The sequence below is a fragment of the Quercus robur genome, chromosome 4, assembly GCF_932294415.1.
Source record: "Quercus robur chromosome 4, dhQueRobu3.1, whole genome shotgun sequence".
Taxonomy (NCBI): Eukaryota; Viridiplantae; Streptophyta; class Magnoliopsida; order Fagales; family Fagaceae; genus Quercus; species Quercus robur.
The window spans coordinates 25040189-25063382 of record NC_065537.1 but is presented as its reverse complement, the minus strand read 5'-3'; the positions used below and the strand labels follow the sequence as shown (position 1 = coordinate 25063382).

The window sequence follows — 23194 nt, the reverse complement described above, 5'->3', positions numbered from 1 at the left end:
TAATAATTTTAGAATATGACATTTTTCCTCATATTTAGTTGCTAACAATTGACACAAAAGCCATAAAGAATTAAATATTTGTGAATATATATGTGTGTGGACCTAAAATTGTAGTATTTATTCTAAATAATTAGAATAATTAAATATGTTTATTTTGTTATATTAATTATTCTAAGCATAATGAAATTTTAATATTATTTTTCTAAGATTTTTTTTTTTTTTTTGGAGAGAGTTTTAACATACGGCATCCGCTCCTGATGATAGCTCTTAAATCATCAGACCAAGACACCTATCAGTTTTTGGTGTAGGCGGGGATTGAACCCCAGATCTTTTATACAACTATCAGAGACTTTACCAGTTAAGCTAACTGGAACCTACCGTTTTTCTAAGATTTATATAAGGAACAATTGAATTTTTTGTTATGTGAGAAACAATTTATTTGAAATATTGTATTCTTCCTCAAATTTAGTTGTTTTTGTAACAATTGAAACAATGTCTAACAAAAAGGGGAAAAAAATTAGTAACATGCAATCAAGAATGTAGAAAAATAATTGAAAAATATTTCCATTTTTTAGTAAACATGAAACATGCCTATCTATATTAGCCATTATATCATGCAATTTTCAATTTATAAACACATATATATAGTATGATCAAATCACTATATACTATTTATGATGTCTTTCAATTTTGTCTATAAAATAACTAAAGATTAGTATTTCTTACAAGGAAATTTTTTAAATATTTTTTTTTATACATCAATAGTTGAAGTGGGGGATTTGAAGCCTAGATATCCCTATTGAAAACACTATGAGGTGCCAACTAGTTAAGCTACAAGATTCTTATAAAAATTTATTGAAATATTGGAGAAAACTAATAATAAGTTACATTGCACATCATGCGGGAACTCAACTAGTTTGGTTAAGGGGGCATTCTCAGTAGTTAGGGGTGGCAAATGGGCGGGTTGGGTCATAAATGGGTTGGGTCATAGATGGGTTGGGTGTATAATTACCCATTTATCCATTTATGACCCGTTTATATATAAATTAATTATCCATTACCAACCCAACCCATTTAATTAGTAACCCACCCATTTAACCCAATATGACCCAATTACCTCTAAAACTACTTGAATACCCTCTTGATCTCCAAAATACCCATAAATACCTAAAATGATGCAAATACCTCTAATCTTCCAAAATTACCAATATACCCTTGGACATCCAAAATTATCCCAAAAATCTCTAAAATTATCCCAAAATACCCATGAAACCTCTAAAATGACCAAAATACCCCGAATATCTCTAAAATCACCAAATATGCTTAAAAACCACTAAAATGACCAAAATACCACCCTAAAACCCAAAAAAATGACCAAAATACCCCCAAAACTCAAAAAATGACCAAAATACCCCCGAAACCTAAAAATTACCAAAATACCCCCCAAAATCTAAAAAATGACCAAAATACCTCCAAAACCTAAAAATGACCAAAATACCCCCAAAACCCAAAAAATGACCAAAATACCCTCAAAACCCAAAAAAATTACCAAAATACCATCAAAACCTAAAAATGACCAAAATACCTCTGAAACCCAAAAAATGACCAAAGTACCCCCCAAAACCTAAAAATTACCAAAATACCCCTGAAACCTAAAAATGACCAAAATACTTCCAAAACCCAAAAAATGGCCAAAATACCCCCGAAACCCAAAAACTGACCAAAATACCCCCAAAACCTAAAAATTACCAAAATACCCTCGAAACCCAAAAAATTACCAAAATACCCCCAAAACCTAAAAATGACCAAAATACCCCCAAAACCTCAAAAAATACCAAAATACCCCCGAAACTCAAAAAATACCAAATACCCTTGAAACCCGAAAAATGACCGAAATACCCTCGAAACCTAAAAATGACCAAAATACCACTGAAACCTAAAAAATTACCGAGATACCCCAAAACCTAAAAATTACCAAAATACTTCTGAACCCTAGAAATTTACCGAAATAACCCTAAAACTAAAAGATGATAGAAATGCCCTCGTAACCTAAAAAATGGCTAAAATACCCTTAGAATCTAAAAGATGATCAAAATAACCCCGAAACCTAAAAAATTACCGAAATTCCCTCAAAACCTATAAAATGAATGAAAGACTCTTAGAACCTTTAATTTGTTAAAAATATCCTTGAAACATCCAAAATACCCTGAAACCTCTATTTTGGTAATTTTAGATGTTTCAGGTGTATTTTGGTCATCTTACATGTTTAGGGGCATTTTGGTCATAATTTGGGTTTCAGGGGTTTTTATCGATCATTTTTTTAGGTTTTGGGGTTATTTTGGTCATTTTTTTTAGGTTTTTGGGGGTATTTCAATCATTTTTTAGGTTTCAAGGTATTTTGGTAATTTTTTTAGGTTTCTGGGGTATTTCAGTTATTTTTTAGGTTTTAGAGGTATTTCAGTCATTTTTTAGGTTTATGGAGTATTTTGGTAATTTTTTAGGTTTAAGGAGTATTTTGGTAATTTTTTAGGTTTAGGGCGTATTTTGGTAATTGTTAGGTTTTGGGGGTATTTTGGTCATTTTTTTAGGTTTTTGGGGTATTTTGGTCATTGTAATAGGTTTTGGGTTTATTTTAGTCATTTTTTAGGTCTTGGGGTATTTTAATGATTTTACAGGTTTCAGAGGTATTTTGGTCATTTTTTAGGTTTCGGGGGTATTTTTGGTAATTTTAGGGTTTCAAAGGTATTTCGGTCATTTTTAAGGTTTAGGGGGTATTTTGGTCATTTTTTGGGTTTTTAGGGTATTTTGGTAATTTTTGGGTTTTGGGGGGGGGGGGGGGGGGTATTTTGCTCATTTTAGAGGTTTTGGAGGTATTTTTCTCATTTTGTGGGTTTTGGGGGTATTTTGGTCATTTTTTGGGTTTTGAAGGTATTTTGGTCAGTTTTTGGGTTTTGGGGATATTTTGGACATTTGAGAGGTTTTGGGGGGTATTTTGCTCATTTTAGAGATTTTGGAGGTATTTTGGTCATTTTGTGGGTTTTGGGGGTATTTTGGTCATTTTTTGGGTTTTGGGGGAATTTTGGTCATTTTTTGGGTTTCGAGGGTAATTTTTGTCATTTTTTGGGTTTTGGAGGTATTTTGGTCATTTTTTGGGTTTTGGGAGTATTTTGGTCATTTTTTTGGGTTTCAGGGGTATTTTGGTTATTTTTTGGGTTTTGGAGGTATTTTGGTCATTTTTAGGTTTCGGAGGTATTTTGGTCAGTTTTTGGGTTTTTGTGGTATTTTAGTAATTTTTAGGTTTTAGGGGTATTTTGGTCATTTTTTGGGTTTCAAAGGTATTTTAGTCATTTTTTGGATTTTGGGGGTATTTTGGTAATTTTTAGGTTTTGGGGGGGTATTTTGGTCATTTGCTGGGTTTTGGGGGTATTTTGGTCATTTTTTGGGTTTCAAGGATATTTTGGTCATTTTTTTGGTTTTGGGGGGTATTTTGGTAATTTTTAGGTTTTGGGAGGTATTTTGGTCATTTTTTAGGTTTCAGGGGTATTTTGGTTATTTTTTGGGTTTTGGTAGTATTTTGGTCATTTTTTAAGTTTCAAGGGTATTTTAGTCATTTTCTAGAAATTTAGATTTTATGTTGTTTATTTAAATTTTAGATAGGTTTAGTGGGTATTAGTGGGATTATCCATTTAGACCCATCTAATTAAATAACCAAATGGGTCTTTACCCATTTAACCCAAATATTCAAATGGGTTGGGTTAAAACTTATCCAAATAAGGTGGGTAATGGGTGGGTTCATGGATATAGATAAAAATTGCCACCCCTATCAATAGTCAAAGGAAGATTCTCAAAAGTGTACCTTGCTTATGACTTTAATTCTTGAGGCCATTTGAGACCTCAGGAACTTTGTTGCTCATGAAAACGAAGAGATGAATATTCAAATTATCATCAACAAGGCAAGAGAATGTATACTAGCTATAGATTTAGCACAATCTCAAGTCCGAGTTCCTAGACAAGAAATCCAAAGAAAAGTTCCCCTACCAGAAGTAGTTAAGCTGAGTCACGGATAAATTCACAACATTGGCTGTGGTGGCTTGAGATGAAAAATGTGAGGTTATATTTGCTTGGGCTAGGCAGCATGTTCCTTTTGACTCAGTACATGCAGAAGCTACAGCCATACTTTGGACCTTACAGTAACAGCAAGTTGAAGAATTTTACAAGGTCATCATGGAAAGAGATGCTAAAACCTATTTTGATGCTTTGAAGTGTAGTTTTGTCTAATGTAGAGTGGTGTATATCTACACCATTGAGCAATTTTTTAGAGCTTAGTAGTAGATTTGTTTTAAATTTATTAAGATCTAAATGAGTTTTTTCTAAGGTTTAAGATTAACAAATTTCTACTTTTGTTGTTGAGCTTCTTTTTTCCAAATTTTATATCAAATTGGTTTGTAATTGGGTTTTTATTTTTATTTTTTGTGTTTAGAAAGACCAAGATATTGTTAAGATAATCATATTCAAATTTATTTCAGCTGGGCTTAAAAAAATCTAGGTTCAAGGTGTTCAAATTTTTATTTTAGGGGTCAAAACCAAAAAAGAGTAAAACATATTATGCTAGAAAATGAGTCATTTTCCAAGAAGCAATTTATATAAAACTATTTCATTTTCCAATGTTTGGTAACTTCCCTTATTTAGCTTGCTGTGAAATAGAGTCTTCCAAAAAAAATTAATGGAAAACAATGTTTAAAAATAACTAAATAAGCCATATTTTTTATGTTGACCAAAGATAGTTTTCCTTTGACTCATCTATTTTTATGCTACCAAACACTGTAAAACACGAAAAGCTATTTTTATACAAGGTTTTCTATTGTAACAAACGGAACTTATATATAATTTTTTTTTTTTTTTTTTTTTTTTTTGGGTTTCAGTACTGGGGGTTCATTTGAACCCCCTGGGCTCCAGGTGGAACTGCCCATGATCCCCTCATCGCTTGGCTTTGTCCCAGAACGTGTGGATCCTACATAATTCCAATTTATCTCGTCAATGGGTTTTGCCCTTACTTTTTTGGGTCTATACCATTACACTTGTGAAAAACATTCTCAATTCAATTGTTGCTCATTTTTATACTTGAAAAGTAGAGATAATTTGCAATAAACTAAGTTTTTTGTTTAAATAGAAAGCATAATACACCTATAATTTCTTTTTTCTTTTTGTAATTTTTTTTCATGTAGTTAAACCCACTTGATCTCGGTTCCCTATTCCTCATTTTCAATGCAATTCAATTCCTATGTGAATATCTCACTGCTTAATTTTTGCTTCCAATGTTCCTTAATGTTTAAAATTATGTATATATTTTAATTATTGAATTGAGACTTCCTTTTAACTCTGAATTCATTTTTTTTTTTCAATTATCTAATATATTTATATGACGAATAAAATTTTTTCATTTTTTTAAAATTATTATTTTATTTATAATTAATAAACATAGCATTGTGGGGAAATTATTTAGACGAATAGTCTTTCTTTAAAAATCATATTTTGAAAATACAATTCTAAGCATTGAAATTTCAAATTTTATACTAAAAACCGTGTTTGTATTTATGTTTACACTGAAGTTATGTTTTCAAAATACAATTTTAGTGTAAAATATGAAATAACTAAAATCGGATTTCAGAAACACATTTCAATACAAAGTTTGATATTTCAATGCTTAAAATTAAAAGCGGGACTATTCTCCCAAATTATTTTTCCATAACTCCATTTTTAATACTCTAGTTAATAATAAATTAACATTATTTATAATAAAAAAATAATAAAAACCCTGCCTTAAAAAAATTTGAAAAAAAGAAAAGAAAAGAAGAAGTGTGTAAAGTGTAAACTACTAGACTCTAGCACTCAACACAAGTGCCAGTGGCATACAAGGCGCCAAGCCGATATCCTCCTATCATCTATCTCTATCCTTCTCCTTCTCCCCTTTACCAGGTTGAAGCTCACCTCAGCACTCCACTACTACTCACTCCTTAAATGACGAAACTATCCTTGAAGCCACTCCTAATTTACGAAACAAAGACCTCAACCTGCTCTCATGGCTGAAGTTGAAGCTCATGTTGGGTCCTTCAGGTTCAGCAGCAGCTTCATGGACCTTCTTCACCTCCGTAGACCCTTTTCTTCTTCTTCTTCTACTTCTTCTTCTTCCTCCTCCTGGCTTCTCCGCTCTCACACCTCTTTGTCTCCGTATGTGAAATGAATATGTGCTTTCTTCAGTTTTGCTTATTGGCAATGCTTTTAACTTAGTCTCAATTCAATTGGGTTTCGATTACTATGCGCACTATGTGTCTGAATGTATGATTTTTCTTGAATTTTTGTTATTGGAAATGGTTTTACTTAGTCTTAATTCAAATGGGTTTCGATTTCTATGCGCTCTATGTGTTTGAATGTATGATTTTTCTTGAATTTTGCTAATTGGCTAATGCTTTTACTTAGTCTCAATTCAATTGGGTTTTGATTTCTTTGCACTCTATGTATCTGAATGTATGACCTTTCTTGAATTTTGCTTGTTGGAAATGCTTTTACATAGTCTTAATTCAAATGGGTTTTGATTTTACTGCACAATCATTCACTCAGAGACACATAGAGTTCAGTGTTAGTTTCACTGTTATGTCAGAGTTTGTATGTAGTATGACCCACCAATCTCTCTTTCTTTTGCTTTAGACCCCAAATTATGCAAATGGGTGTACTCTAGAATAATTTTCAAAAGCTTTGAATTTTTATTTTTTTGAATGAATGAATGATTTTCCCCCATTTTATTTTGGTCCTTCTGTTATGTTGCACTGTCAAATCAAACTTCTTTGCTGCTGGGATGGCTTTAACACTGTAATTTGATTAATTCTGCAAAATATGTTTTGTTATGTATGTTTCACATATGTTGAAGGATTTCCAATCTATTTAGAAGCCAAGCATTTTTGCCATGTGCCCCATTATTGCATGTTGAATATAAGCAATTAAGTCTCTGGATTCCCACAGTCTCACCAAATTTATATCATTTATCTTTTTGGAAATCCTCTACTCTACACCCCCTTCCCCGAAGAAAAAAATTGTAATTGTAAATTGGAACTTTGAAATGCATGAAATAATTATTTATTATCCAATAGACATTAATCAACTAAATATATAACACTCTACTATGAAATCAAGTTTCTTAAAATATAGATAATATAGTGTGCCCAGTTAATTTCTGAAAGTATCTGATATTTATTCATACACAGCACAAACAACTAAACAAGTGACAGACTTCACTTGGATATGTTGTCTATGGTAATCCAGAATTCTTGTGTCTTGTCAGAAGGCTTACTAATTACTGTTTGCTTGCAATTCAAGCATGTAATGAATTCGATTATTATTTGTATTCATATCAGCTTAGGAGTCAAGACTGACTACTACTTATCAAAAAAAAAGAAAGAAAAAAGAGTCAAGACTGACTACTGGGCTAAGATCTCTCTGTCTCTTGCATAATGACTCATACATCTCTAGTTTTCTTACAGGTATATATGCCACCACATACCCTTTGGAAATATGTTCAGATTCACACTATGTATAGGGAGTTTTAATTCTTTCAGAAGATCCCCAATAATGGCTATAAAGAAAGGTAAATTAACATTACCATTCTGAACTTCTTGTACGTGGGACTTTGAATATTTGGGCAATATTTGGGTGTGATTGTTGGTTGCCAGTCTGATATGGTAGAGATCATAAGCTTCAGTGCTTCGGTATCTTGTTTTTTTTAGATACCTACTTCAGTCTTAGCTGTCTCATTTTATTGATCATATTGTTTCACACAGGTATGATTGTGATTATATGTCTTTCCTGTATGAATTAAGTTTTAATTATGTAAATCTGCTGTGCATTTTTCTTGCTGTTACCAATTGACGGTAGTATTCTTTATTGGTTGGCATTTCAATGAAGGACTTTTATCTGAAAGTAATGCCAACTTAATAATTATTGTTTCTTCTACTTACTGACTCAGACATGGTTGTCTACAATCAGACATTTCTAGGAATATGTGGTGAACATAAAATTATATACTTTGGCCAAGAAATATAATCTGTTTCCCACTTTAGTTGGGACCTGTCAAAGGTCTTATTATCTGAATATAACAGTATTTTCATGTGTCATTAGTTGGTCATGTAATTTTGAATTTTGGTTTAACCATTACAAGAGAAAGCCTCTCTCTGTCTTTTCTCTTACTTGATTCTAAAGTATGAATAAAATTTTCTTCATGGGTCTTAATGTTTTGCATCATCCTTTCAGGAAATTCTTTCCTATAGTAGTGAATAACTGATGGATCTAACACATTCTGATTTTGTCAGGAAAATTAAACCATACTTTGAAAGAATCATGCAATGTTGTCTGGACTATAGAAGCTGATTTGAGGGCTGGTCAGCTTCTGTACATAACTGGGGATCCTGTTGTATTTGGCTGCTGGGAACCAGAGATGGCTATACTAATGTCTCCAACTGAACATGCAAACTTATGGAAGGCTGAAGTCCAGGTAATTTCACTGAGCTGTGATAATTGTAGCAATTTATGTTGACAAAATTTGTAATAATACAATATAATGCGATGTCAAGTGCTGTATAATATTTGCCTTCTGTGGTCAATTCCATCTGTTGATTTAACCAGTTTTACATACATTAAAGTAATTACCTCTACCTAGCCAGATCTTAGAAGAAGCCTGTCAATCTGTTAGGTTTTAACTTTTTTACTAATCTAATATTTATTGGAGACTTTCTATTGGATTTTGTATGCTCTTGTCTTTTCATCTCGCCCTTTTTTTCTGATATAGGTAAAAATTTTATGTGTTTCCCCATGAATGGTGTAATCCACCAGTTGTTTTCTTTTGGTTTCTAAAGAGATTTGACTTAGAAGGATCTTTCTTATTTTGAAAAATAATTTTTTGAACATGGAATATTACTCTTCACATGAAACCAATGGGAGACACTTCAATTACTTTATTGGCTTCCAGTTATATAATTGTATTTGCTGTACATTCCCCCTAGTTACCCTTTTGTGCTTGGCAGTTGGCTTGCGGTGTAAATTTCAAGTATAATTACTTTATAAAGGGAGAAACACAGCCTTTTTGTGACATCATTTGGAGACCTGGTCCTGATTTTTCTCTCTCAGTACCTCAACCTCTTGAACAAGATAAAAACGTTGTAGTGAGGGACTTATGGATGAGGTATGATGCCAAAAGGCATCCAGCTCAAGTATGGGATTCATGGATAGAGGAGACATATCTTCCCATAAAACCTTTAATATCAGCTCCAGCCAGAGGTAATTTATCCATGTGCTTAGACTTGTATATACAGCTTCTTCCCTTAAAATGTTTCTGAACACTCAAATGCTTCCAGTGGTTTGACAGATGAATATGAGATAGTGAAATGCCTTGAAAGTGACTCAATAGAGTCAAAGCCATTCTTCAATGATCTCACAATCAAGGATATATTGTACTATAAAAGTGAGGATACCATGAGTGTCACAGCTGATAGCTCAAGTTTTGATAAAATTTTCACTGAAAGAGATCAGCCTGTTGAGGAACCCTGGTTATTCCCATCACCTCTCCTTTTTCCTGTGTCTGAGGATAAAATGCAGTCTGATGCATCCAAAAGTATTGACACTGTAAAAGATGATGTGACCAAGATGGAAGATACTAGAAATTTGTTGCCTGAAGAAGAGAGTAATCTTGTTTCGAAGGAACCCATTTCTACTGTTATTCTGATTAACTCTTCAATATGCACCATGCAAAGGATTGCTGTACTGGAAGATGGGAAATTGGTTGAGTTATTACTGGAACCAGTTAAAACTAATGTGCAGTGTGATAGCGTGTATCTAGGAGTGGTCACAAAACTTGTTCCCCATATGGGAGGTGCTTTTGTTAATATTGGAAATTCTCGACCCTCTCTTATGGACATCAAGCAAAACAGGGAACCATTTATATTCCCTCCATTTCGCCAAAGGACAAAGAAACAAGAAGTCAATGGTTCTGTTATTGGAACCCTTGAGGAGCACCCAGCTGCTCATGATATTGTAGTCAATGGTGATAGTACAGAAGTAAGCTCTCAGGATGATTTTGTACAATCGATGCACAATGACTATGAGGAACTTGAAGTTGAGGATGATTTTGATGTTTCAGAAGTTCTTAAGGACAATGTAAATGGTAGTATAGTCGATTATGATGAAGCGGAAGCTGATTATGAGGACTACTTGGATCAAAGTGAACATCATATTGAAAGTGAAACCATCAATGGTTCCCTTGCTGCTGACATAAATGGTTCAAATGATTCGCAAATTTCTCATCTCCAACATAAGAAGGATTCTAGGCATACTTTCACTAACGAAAAGAAGTGGGCCCAGGTTCGGAAAGGCACCAAAATTGTTGTACAAGTTGTCAAAGAGGGATTGGGTACAAAAGGTCCCACACTAACCGCTTATCCAAAATTAAGAAGCAGATTCTGGGTATGATATTCTCTGGTTCTTTATCTTTGTGATATATTATTCAGCCATTGGTTTGTTTTTTCTCAGAATGAACTCTCCTGCTTGCAGATACTGATAACTCGTTGCAATAGAATTGGAGTTTCAAAAAAAATTTCTGGTGTTGAGCGTACACGCTTAAAAGTCATGGCAAAAACTTTGCAGCCTCAGGGTTTTGGTCTAACTGTAAGGACTGTTGCTGCTGGTCGGTCTTTAGAGGAATTGCACAGGGACTTGGATGGTTTGCTTTCAACTTGGAAAAATATAATGGAACATGCAAAATCTGCAGCCCTTGCTGCAGACGAAGGTGTTGAAGGGGCCATTCCCATTATTCTCCATACAGCAATGGGTCAAACACTCTCAGTTGTCCAGGATTATTTTAACAATCAGGTGAATTCCTCTCTTTATCTAACTTCCAATTCTTCCCTTATGTATGTTATTTTAATTGCTTTATGTTAACTCAACAATCTCACAATCTCGTTCCCTTATTGTATTCTTTATTATAATATACATTCAGGTTCGGAGAATGGTAGTTGACTCGCCAAGAACATATCATGAGGTATGATATCAGCTAAATACACGAGAATACTATGTTACTGGATCAAGATTCATGCGTATAATTACTTATCCAAAAAAAAAAGATTCATGCATATAATCATATTTTAGGTTTTTCGTTCTTTCCATTTCTAGCAAGTCTGTGTGAGGAGAGTGGGGTTATTGCTTCTAGTGGTACATAAATTTGTGTACATGCCTCCATGTGGCTGACCCACAGTACCATACTCCACAGAATTAAAGGGTTGAAATATATATTTAATGAGTGTATGATCGCCAGAGGATATAATACATATTTATTCGGTAAATAGGCATTCAAATTGGTATATGTAAGTAAAGAATTTTTCTACTTAATACTTTCTTTTTAGTTGCCTGTAACATTGTCACTAACTTTCTGCATATTTAATTTGCAATTTTACTAATCTTCTTTGCTATGAGACATAACCTCTGTCAACCTTTGCTATATCATTTTTCAGGTTACCAATTACCTTCAGGAAATTGCTCCTGATCTTTGTGATCGAGTAGAGTTATACGATAAAAGAATACCTCTTTTTAGTGAATTTGACATTGAAGATGAGATCAATAATATCCTCAGTAAAAGGTAGGGGGTTAGTCAGTATTGCTAATGTTGTGAGTTTTCACATTGTCTAGCACTGTAGCTGTAGGTTCATAAATGTATGTGTTTTGATCTCTGTGTTAGTGAACCATCAATTCAAAAAGTTTAAGTTGTTAGGAAGTGGGCCAACAATGTATATCATGCAATACTACGCATTAACATTCCCAAATACATGCTTATGCCAAATTGAACTAGGTTTTGAAACAAATGTGAACGCACAGAAAGTATAGACATGAAGCCTCAAAACACAAGATAAAACGTTATGAGGTCAGAGATAACTAGATTCAAATCTTTAATAGTTAAGGGCAAGGGTTTGCTACCCCCCTGATATTTCAGCCTAACAAAAGACAATCTAATGAACTGCTGTTTCAAATGCACCCAGTGGGTTTTGAACTCACAATCTCACCCCACACATTCTTTGGGAAGTAGGAAATGGCATTTGAACTAAAGTTCATTGGAAAATATGTTCCATGATGTTAAAAACTATTAAAATACTTACTTTTGCACTAGCCTTGAGTGTTGAACTTATTATTATTGAAGAATCATTAAATTACCAAAGGGAGGGCCCAACTGGTCGTGTTCTTTTGACTCAACTGATGCAATCACCTTTTCCCTCAAACTGTAAAATGTTTCTAGAAAATTCATTTTACCCTTTTTTTTGGGAATTGTTATGATTACAAGTTAATCATTGCTGGCAAACTATATATTTTGAATATTTATTGCCATTTTGTTCATGTTGATAACATCTCTTGCCTTTCAGGGTTCCTCTTACTAATGGAGGTTCTCTTGTGATTGAACAAACTGAGGCATTAGTCTCTATCGATGTTAATGGGGGACATGGGGTGTTTGGTCATGGGACTTCACAGGAGAAAGCTGTTCTAGATGTCAACCTTGCAGCTGCAAAACAAGTATGTTTGATGCTGAACCCTTACTACCACATTACATGCAACATGTTGTGTAGTTCATAAGTCACATTCATTTGCATTGTTCAGTAACTGGATCTTGAGTCCTAAATTTCATATTTCTTGCTTGCTAAAGATTACATTAATCTGTTTTTACTTTTCTAGTTTCTTTTCCAACGTATTAAAAGTTCATATCTGTTCCAAGAATATATTGGCCATTGCTTTGTGTTGTTTTTACTTCTGCTGCTCTGCAATCACTTGGGTCTAACTGAACTTCTTGTGTTTCCTAAGACTGATGAAGAATATATTGACCATGTTGGATGCAGATGTATATCTGTAGGACATCATTTTAGCATTAATCCTTTGGCCATGGTGTATAATATTTTGAGGTTACTGCGTTGACACTTGACTCCTAATTGAAAGATTTGTACTTTACAAGCAAGGCTCTTTTTCTGTAGTATATTCCATGTTGGACCCAGATGTATATCTGTAGGACATCATTTTAGCATTAATCCTTTGGATATGGTGTAAAATATTTTGAGGTTACTGTGTTCACACTTAAACAGTTAAACTCTGACAATCTTCTTCTCCTTTTTGTTTTTGTTTTTTGTTCTTTATTTTTTGTTTTTGTTTTTGGCTGTTGTGAATTGCTTTTTATCTTTCTGATTATGCCATCTGGGTACTAGAGCTACACAACTTGTTAAAAGAAAATAACATGTTTTTTCAGATTGCAAAGGAGTTACGCCTGAGGGACATTGGTGGCATTATTGTAGTAGATTTCATTGATATGACAGATGACTGTGAGTTAGAAATCTCTCTCTCTCTCTCTCTCTAGTGCATGCACGCATGTGCATGTGTTCCCGGGGGGTTTATGGGGGTGGATTAACCTACAATAGTTATTTGTAAAAATTTTAGCATCAAATGTTCAATTTTGTTCTTGACACATTAAATTTATTCACATTAGGGGCAATTACTTGAGATTTCTTTTTGCTTTTGGTCTCTACTCATACAAAATAATCACAGAGATGTTTGTCAATTTTTAGTGGATTTCTCAGATCAAATGAGAGACTATTAGATGTTCATTTCTTCAGCAAGGAGAGGTTCTATGATCATCTGTATTTTGTAAACTACGGTTATTTTTAACTCCATATCAAATTAACAAATTTACAATTTAGCAAACCCACCTTTAGAATTCACAAAGTGAGTGAGGCTTAAATTGTATCAAAAACTAAGGGATATACAATCAATGGACCATATAACTGGCTAGTAAAGTTTGTAGAAATTATTAGCACAAATATAAATTCAAGCATTCACTTGACCTTGGCACTTGCACCACATGCTTCACGAGTTTCTTTGTATATAATAGACATTGGAACAAAGAAGAGATTTAAAGTTGCCCAATCATCTTTATACCAAACTTTAAGGCTCATTATGGGTGGCCTTAGAAATGTTTTGCTGACGTAATAAAGTGAGTGTTTTGTATTAAAAGCACATTAGAAAGAGGTACTCAGATCAACAGCTCTTACATGACATTGTTTATCATTATGTATTGAAGAAATTGGCACTTTGAAAGAGGTACTAGGCTTGCTGTGATTATCATTTAAGTTGCTTGGCATTATACCTAGTTATTTATCAAGTTCTATCATATCTTCCAGCAAACAAGAGATTGGTCTATGAAGAAGTTAAGAAGGCTGTAGAGAGAGACAGGTCGATGGTGAAAGTATCTGAATTATCTAGGCATGGACTTATGGAAATAACAAGAAAAAGGGTATGTTCATTGGCTTTTAAATGCTAAATTCAAATTCTCGTTACTTTCAGTTTGAAGAATCCTTTAAAACCTACATTACAATGGCTAGGGAAAGATTTACAACTCAGCCTTGTCTCAACTATTGGGAATTGGCTATAAGACATAACATGAAATGACAAACGCATAACGTTAAATATCTTATTTGCACACAAAATCATTCATCCAAAAATAATTTGCACACAAGATATTCATTTGAGAAGTTTGACACAATATTAGACGAGTTCAACTGATATCTTTTTTAATATCTAATGAATGGTGACACAATGCTGGACAGGTTCGACCTAGTGTGACATTTATGATCAGTGAGCCATGCACATGCTGTCATGCAACTGGAAGAGTTGAAGCTTTAGAGACCTCCTTTTCGAAAATTGAACAAGAAATTTGTCGATTGCTAGTAAGTTTTATAGTTTCAAAAGTATTTTGCTTTTTCTATTTATCTGCTCAAAAAGATGACACACCAAAAAACTTGTGAAGTGGACCATGATAGTGGAGGGATACAACACATTGCTAGTGCTTTTCATTCAAAAAGCACTTAACAAGAACAACAGTAGTAAGTCAGTAACTATAAGGCACTTATTTAGAATATCAGCTTTCCATGCTGGCATGCTACTGGGGGAGTTGAAGCTTTAGAGACCTCCTTTTCCAAGTTAAAATGAACATATGAAGTGGGTTCCACTGACATGCAGTGCTGTTATAGTTATTGCTTACCCTACCTATTTCACCATAGATATTAACTTTTTCAGGCAACGATGGATCAGAAAGAAGACACTGGAAACCCCAAGTCCTGGCCAAAGTTTATTTTGAGGGTTGACCATCACATGAGTAACTATTTAACTTCAGGGAGACGGACAAGGCTTGCAATCTTGAGTAGCTCCCTCAAAGTTTGGATACTTCTAAAGGTATGCCTAGAGACCTGTCTTGAAAATTCCATGAAAGTGTTTGATAGTAAAAATTATACAATTCCAAATAAAACAACTGATGAAATTATAGACCAACCTTTGATTTAGCATTCATCAATTGAGAAAGCTGTATTATGTCAGGTTGCTAGAGGTTTCACCAGGGGAGCATTTGAAGTGAAACCATTTACAGATGATAAGGCAAACAAAAACCAGCATCAAGCCACCATTTCTAGGTTAAGGTCAGCGGAGACCACGACTAACAATTCCGGCAAAAAAGTCACCCTCATTCCAGTCAAAAAATGGAAGACCAGTGGAAAGTGAAATTTTGCCAGCCTTAACTTGCTGTTTTCTGTACAAACAGGCATATTAATACCATTTTTGTTAAGAAATTAGGGAAGATATAAGGATAGCTTTTCTTTTCTTTTCTTTTCTGTAATTTTTTCAGTTCAGAGAGGGCTCCCACTTTGCAATTGAGAATTTTCACAAATGTAAGAGCAAATGTCTCAAATGATTAACAGTGGCAGCAATTGGCAAATCCAGAAGGGAATTACTTTACCACACTGTTCTTTGTTAGCTAACAGAAAAGTAGTTTACTTCTATTTCTCAAACCATGTGAGGTATCTCTTGTGGTTAACTTAACTATAACCCACGGTAAATTTCAAAGCATATCTTGATCGGCAAATGTAGCAGCTTAGCGAGCAGCCTATCTTGTTGATCCTTTGCCCCACAGAGACAGACTAACCAAGTGGCAATGTAATACATCTCCTGTTTCTTAACAGACCTATATTTTCTTGGTAAGCCATGATATTACCCATTTTGATGTACTACTACTACTAAATGAAGTATGAAGCACAAAACTCTGACACTAGAGTTTATTTGATTTTTGAGATTGTATCTGTATTATAATTCCGGAACCCTGTAGATGTCTGTCTCCTTTGAATCAAAAGTGTTGCAACTGATATGGGAATTATATATATATATATATATATATATAGACACACATACATACTTATACAAAGTGATTCTGATTTCTGATTCTTGAAATGAAATGGTACCCATGCGCGGTCTGGAAATAATTGAACTAATACCAATATATTTGCTGGGAATAATTCAACTAATTCCAATGTGTTTGTTGAGAATAATTCAAAGAAATTTATACACCTGATAGTCTTCATATGGATCTTCGGAATCTTGAAAATATTGCCGAGTAACAAGAGATTTTGCTGATTATTTTTCATTTTGATGATGGTTTTGTGAAAATAACTCTTCTTTTATTTGTGGTTTAATATCATCACCTATAAAGTTTGGCAACCATCTTACTGTGGTTTTTTGGACAACATATTTTATTCCTTCTGATTCACAGAAATTATAATCTCATCCCATTATACCATAAGCAACCCAGGACGCAATATGAGTGAGTGGATAAAGAGAATAATACATATGGATATTAAAAAAGAGATGCAATGCAAGAACAAAATAGCAGTACAATATATAAAACTAACGATGAAAATCTATTTTGGAAAACTTTAAAACTTATTTGAATAATACTTCAAACACTAATACTCATCCAAATTCTTGAAAATAATACAAGAATAATTTTTTGAAACAAGGATAATTTTTTCTAATACAAGGAAGGATTTTTTAGGAACTGAGAAAGGTTTTTGATGCAAAGGTATTGATACTATCCGAGGCTTCAAGGCTTGGTTCTTACAACTGATAGAAATGTCATGTATATATAGGCATGCAAAAGTGAAAAAAGCCACACACACACACACAAAAAAAAAAAAAAAAAAAAAAGAACAATAAATTTGAAATAATTCAGTGAATTGTAAGAGTAAATAGTTTTGCACAATAGTGAACAGTGCCACACAGTAACTGTTAATAACAATTCTAGATTCTTTGTGTGAACAGTAATGGTACAGTGACAGATGAACAGTGTCACATAGTAACTGTCAAAAGATAATTTCCTAATACATCCAAATATTGATACAATAAAAAGTCTTCAATAATTTTTTATATTGGATTGTAAAAGTAAAAATCTTCAATAATGCTTCTCCTCGCCAAAAAAGATGATTGATACTTCTGCAAAGCTAATGCCAAACAGTGGAAAGCTTGAATAATCTTGATTCTTCTAATACCAAATATTTTTAAAGATTGAATAATTCTAATTCTTTTGATAACAAATAGTGAAAAGATTTAATAATTCTGATTCTTATGATACCAAAAAGCTTGAATTATTTTGATTCTTCTACAAGATAACTGATGCCAAAATGAATAATTTTGATTTGAAGAGATAAGGCCGATTCTTGTGCTTCACAAGACTATTACTTTTACTGAAGAAACTCGTCTTTATATAAAATAATTGTGGAACTAATACAAAGTGATTCTGATTCTTGAAATGATATGATACTCATGTACTATCTAGAAATAATTGAACTGATACCAATACATTTGCTAGAAATAATTTAATTGATTCCAAAGTATTTGTTGAGAATAATTCAAAGAAACTGATACTCTTGATAATCTTCATATGGTTTTTGGGAATCTTGAAAATATTGTAGAGTAACAAGAGAGTTTGCTAATTCTTCTTCATTCTGATGATGGTTTTGTGAAAGTAATTCTTCTTTTATTTTCTCTATAAATAACCCAGGATGCAATGAGTAAGGGGATGAAGAGAATAATATAAATGGATATTAAGAAAGAGATGGGCTGCAAGAACAGAATAAAAGTACAATATATAAAAGCTGATAATGAAAATCTGTTTTGGAAAACTTAAAAACTTACTTGAATAATATTTCAAAACACTGACACTCATTCAAATTCTTGAAAATAATACAAGGATAATTTTTTCTAACACAATGAAGGATTTTGGGGACTAATAAGGGATTCAGAAAGGTTTTTTTTGATGCAAAGGGACTGATAATATCTGAGGCTTGGTTCATTCAACTGATACAAATAACATATATATATATTATATATATGTATAGGCATAAATAAGTGAAAAAACCAAAAAATGAACAGCAAATTTGTAATAATTCAGTGAATAATAAAAGTGAACAATGTCACACAATAACTGTCTGTAATAATTTCAAATTTCATAATACATCTACAATAGTGATACAGTGAAAAGTCTTCAATAATTTTAAATCTTGGGATTGTAAAAGTAAAAATTTTCAATAATACTTCTTCCTGCCAAAAAAGTCTGTTGGTCAGCCCGTTTCCCCTATTTGTTTGAGTTTGTGTGTTTAGGGTGGTCCCAACAGTGGTTCTGTAAGGCAACTTGTGAGTCATTCTAGGCTATAATGAGGTTGATAATGCTTAACAATGGATTCATTTTTTAGGAGTTCTTGCTCTAGGTCCCAAATGTCAACCCAGAGTGATATAGTGAATAATGAAGAAATTAATATATATATTGTGGAAATGTAGACCAATAATTTGAAATTTCCGGACCATGTTACTCAAACTATCATGGCGCCCACACTATCATATATTCGAATAATTCTTTGAGAAAAAGGGGTAGATAAATGGCCCTTGAGGACTTGGATGATTTGGTTTGTTTCTCCAGTCCCAGTAGCATTTGAGAAGTTTCACAGAGCCATAATTATGGTACTTTTTATGCACTGAAATGACAGCCCCAAGTGCAAACATGGAAACTACTTTTCAACTTCTGACATTGCTCAGAGGGATACAAATTAGTGAATTGCCAAAATAAACATAGCATCATGTAGATGCATGACTATCAAAAGAAAAAATAATCATTCCAAGGCATTCTACGCAGCATATTCCATCCTGAAAAGTTACCATATGACTTGAGTACACAAATTAAATAAAATTCATGCACTAACCCAAGTTCAATTAGGATCTCAAAAGATACCAAGTAAATTAAACATTGATAGTCGCTTTTACAGGTACAAAACTCATGATTCATGCTACTCAATGCTAATAATTTAGAAGTAAAGCTTACAATTTCTCAAATGCAACATATAATAGAATAGCTAAAAGTACACGTGGTTTCATATTTCCAAAAGTAGCTAGCAGCAAAGTTTCAAACCTCCTCACATATAGTGTCCTGATGATTTAGCTGGCCGAAGTGCTGCAGGTGTTGATACCATCTTTGCAATCGTTAGTGAGATCATTGAAAGTTTCAATCTGTTTTTTACCTCTCAGGAACACTTCTGTATCAATTGATACCCTCATGTAACCATCAAATTCAACCGGATTACCATTGTTAAGCTTTGTCATCTCTGAGTTCCACTCGCTATTCTCATCCCAAAGATCCTTGTACTCGTTAAGAAAATGAGTAGAATACTTGTCCTTCAATGGTTCAAAGAACAATGTATCAGGTTCATTTGTTGCAATATAAAGGCTTCTCCCATCTTCAATCTTGTCCCTCAAGGTTGAGATAAGTGTATCAGGTGAAGTATCTGTAGCAAGATTAGGCCAGAGCTCCCTGTTTCTTGCCTTCTCTCCTCTCTCTATGTGAACGGCATCATAATCCCAATTCAACCTTGATGCAATTGCTGACACTATGTCCATCAGCCGTCTTGATTTCCATATCGAATGCCATGGTCTGTGAACAACAGACTCAGTCTCTCCTTCACAGACTCTATACCAGTAATTATCCGGCTCCACAGACCCAAACTTTCTCATAATCAAGGTATCCTTAATGCTTGCAAGTTTCATCGGTGTGACCCTGAAATCCTCCACAAGATTGAGACCTAAACCATCTTTCTTCTGCCATTTATTCCAATCTGTCCAAAACTGGTCCTTGTCCAACACAGATGCAGACTCTCTCAAATGCTCAAAGTCAAAGTAAAATCTGAAATCTTTTCCTTCCTCATCCTGATTCGATGAACTGTAAATTGAAGACAAACATATTTTTAGATCCATAACCAATGTTCGGTTCAAGTACTGAGCCTCACCCATAGCACACAAGAAACTCCACAAGTAATGGTTCATGCTCTTGCATCTATCACCACCACCCACATAAATCAAGTACTTCCCACGGCTAAATGAACTTTCAGACTCAACCACAGGAAGGGTATCATTCACAGCCTCCCCAACAACAGGTAGCGAAATACCCTGGTCTTGCTTCTGTGGTTTTTTCTCAAACCCAGCTTTCTGATTCTTCTTCCTCTTCCTGGCATTACCACCCGTATGGTAATCCCCAATCCCAACCACACTTAGGGTACAATTCTCAGACCTTGAAATCGCAAACCTCCTATAATCCTTATAAAAGGCAGCAGCCTTCCCATCCTTAGGCCTGAACCGCCACGCCATATCACAGCTGCTATCATTAGATCCACGAACCGGTTTCCCAAACCGATAAAAATGAATATCCTTAAACTGTTCTATAGCGGCCCTCATCATCATATGGAACACCTCCGGGTCCTTGCAATCAATAGGGCTATCCAAACTGCCCTCGCACGAGGTCACTTCAGCAGTGGCGACGGTTTTGCTATCTGATTCTGCATTTTCTGTTATATTTTCAACATCTGTAATGTTAATAAAAGTGGCGAATGCAGTTTGGTTTGCAGCCATGAAATCCTCACCGGTCTTGACAACAGTGTTATCGGATTTAAAAGTGGCATTGGAGTTGGATGTAAGGAATGTGGTGATCTTGGTTGATGGGTGAAACAAAGGGTCTTCAGGTTCATAAGTAGCAGCAATAATTGTAAAGATTAAGACACCAATCACAAACATAGTAAAGCAGAGATTTCCAATCAGTGCCAGCGCATTCTGGCCTAAATTCTCCGGCCGGAAGTTTCCGGTTCTCGATAGGGAATACCGACCCAACATTTTAAAGAACCAAAAGCTTCTTCTACAATCCTCCAAATCTACTATTATAACAAGACAAAGCAAAAAATTACCCACATCAGTTATTGGCACCAGAAGCTTCTAAAGTCAACCAAATCTACTATTCAACAAAGAAACAAGAATACCCAGAATGCTAAAATGGCCAAAATATAAGCAAACAATCAAATGGCAGATGAATTATGACAGAACATTTAGGGTTTTAGAAATGGGTATGGATGAAAAAAATCAGATCTTGATAGCAATGTAATGTGTGGAAACTGAGAATGACATAAAGATGGGTTTTTTTTTTTAAGATCTATGAAACTATGAATGTGGAAAGTAAGATAACATAAACAGACTAGCTGACAGTGAAAGTAATGAAAATCTTAAAGCTTCTTAGTCTAAGATAGTAAGAAATATATGTGTGTGATGCTAAAATTTCTTACCTTTGTTAGACGCAGATCAAGCAAATACAACACAACAACTCATTCCCCTCTCTCTCTCTCTGTCTCTCTGTGAAAACTGAAAAGTCAAGTCCAAGTATGTGAGTGTGAGCTGGTGTAAAGCTAGCTCCTAAAGAATTAAGATTTCTCAAAAGTCTATGTAATGATGTAAGTAAACAATAAAAAGGAAAGTAATGATTAAACTATAACAGTCTGGACAGGGAATTCTAGAGTGAACAGGGTGTGCAATGCGCTTATAGGCTAGGATGCTTCCACGTGGATTACAGATTACGTGGAAGAAAGAAAGCAACATTAGGGTATTTTGCATTCATTGACAGTACACACCGACAGTGGCAAACATGTAATATAATTATATAGTAGCAAGACAGATCTCATTTATCTCACAAATCACATATTTGTTTTATGGGGACCATGTTGGGAGCTTCAAGAGGTCAAGACTCTAAGAGAGATCTGAAAATATTTAACTCAAAATGAAGTCCAAGGAGATTGATTGATTAAGAGGAAGAATTTAAATTATATATAACTCTAAGATCAATTACCTTTTGAGGACAGACTATGGGTTAAATGGATTTTAAGAACGTTCCTTAAATTTGGAAGTCTCAAGTTTCATCTATCATATCATCAATTAATGGGATTTTTAAGGTGTTTTAAGTAAAATGAAGATATTTTTACTTCCCTAATGAGATAGCACTTTTATTGATTTGAGTAAATGTGATTATAGAGAAGAGGAAACTATACTAAGAATATCAAGATTGTTATAAGCTAATAATTTGATTAGAAAATGGGGGTAATTGTGAAGTTGGTTATATCATTTCACATTATTGTTGAATTAGTCAAATGTTACTTTTTTAGTGGTTAAATAAACTCAATCCTAAAATATAGTTACCATCCTGAAGTTTTTGTTAATTTCAGCTAAGTTCAACACTTTTCAACTTGGTTCCTAAACCGCTATTCATTGAAAAAAATTTCTCACAATGATTAGAGACTAAGTTAGTATGTTTTGAAAAGTTTTGAAACTAATTGGCATTAACCTAAATCTTAAGGGTGTTAACTACATTTTATCATAAACTCAAAACAAGGTTGTTTTAAGTATAAAAAAAAAAAAAAAAGACTTATTTTTAATTCTTGTCGCCTAATTATAGAATCGGAGACCCAGATTTTGGTCTACGTTGATCTTTTTTTCCTTCTTTTGGTCCAAGTTTGATGATCCTCATTTACATCTTATTGAGTAATGCACATGAAAATTTCTCCAGACAGAAATGTACCATAACATTTGCTTCAGGGTAATGAAAATCCTACATTCCATTCTATTAGATCTATCAAGAAATAATTCATATAATCTCTTGAAGAAACGCAGAGAGAACCTTTGTTTACTAATAATCTAATATAAATATTGGGACACTAGGGTAGGGAATGGATTCATACCTGCATTGAGAACCAGGAGCACCAGAAGTTGGGGTTTTTGAATATATTCTCGAAAAATCAGATTTCATTTTTTTTCCCCTCCCCTTCTTAAGTCAGAAATGTTTTTGACAAGATGAGGTTAAAAACAAACAAACTTTCTAGAAATAAAAAAAAAAAAAAAAAAAAAAAAAAAAAAAAAAAAAAAACAGAAATCCTATTTGGATTGAAAGCTT

At 33.7% G+C, this 23194-nt stretch overlaps 2 protein-coding genes across 5 annotated transcripts; one reads left to right on the top strand and one right to left on the bottom strand.

The window, feature by feature from the left end:
- Positions 1-5888: 5888 nt before the first annotated feature.
- LOC126720971 (ribonuclease E/G-like protein, chloroplastic) lies at positions 5889-15852 on the top strand. Of its 3 annotated transcripts, none has more exons than XM_050423909.1 (14): positions 5889-6228; positions 7536-7639; positions 8361-8542; positions 9072-9324; positions 9413-10506; positions 10594-10911; positions 11039-11080; positions 11550-11674; positions 12450-12597; positions 13319-13391; positions 14247-14359; positions 14673-14792; positions 15142-15297; positions 15439-15852. In XM_050423909.1, the coding sequence occupies exons 1-14, from the start codon at positions 6080-6082 to the stop codon at positions 15616-15618; spliced, it is 3057 nt and encodes a 1018-aa protein (XP_050279866.1). In that variant the 5' UTR covers positions 5889-6079; the 3' UTR covers positions 15619-15852. The 3 variants fall into 3 exon arrangements, with proteins under 3 accessions (XP_050279866.1, XP_050279867.1, XP_050279868.1); XM_050423910.1 differs by having other exon boundaries at positions 6083-6228; positions 7525-7639; XM_050423911.1 differs by lacking the exons at positions 5889-6228; positions 7536-7639; positions 8361-8542 and having other exon boundaries at positions 9103-9324; positions 9402-10506.
- A 3300-nt stretch (positions 15853-19152) lies between these two features.
- LOC126720970 (uncharacterized) lies at positions 19153-21709 on the bottom strand. 2 transcript variants are annotated; one of them, XM_050423907.1, is made up of 2 exons: positions 21540-21709; positions 19153-21137 (listed from the first exon to the last, which is right to left on the bottom strand). In XM_050423907.1, the coding sequence occupies exon 2, from the start codon at positions 21094-21096 to the stop codon at positions 19375-19377; it is 1722 nt and encodes a 573-aa protein (XP_050279864.1). In that variant the 5' UTR covers positions 21097-21137; positions 21540-21709; the 3' UTR covers positions 19153-19374. The 2 variants fall into 2 exon arrangements, with proteins under 2 accessions (XP_050279864.1, XP_050279865.1); XM_050423908.1 differs by having other exon boundaries at positions 19153-21134.
- Positions 21710-23194: the final 1485 nt, after the last annotated feature.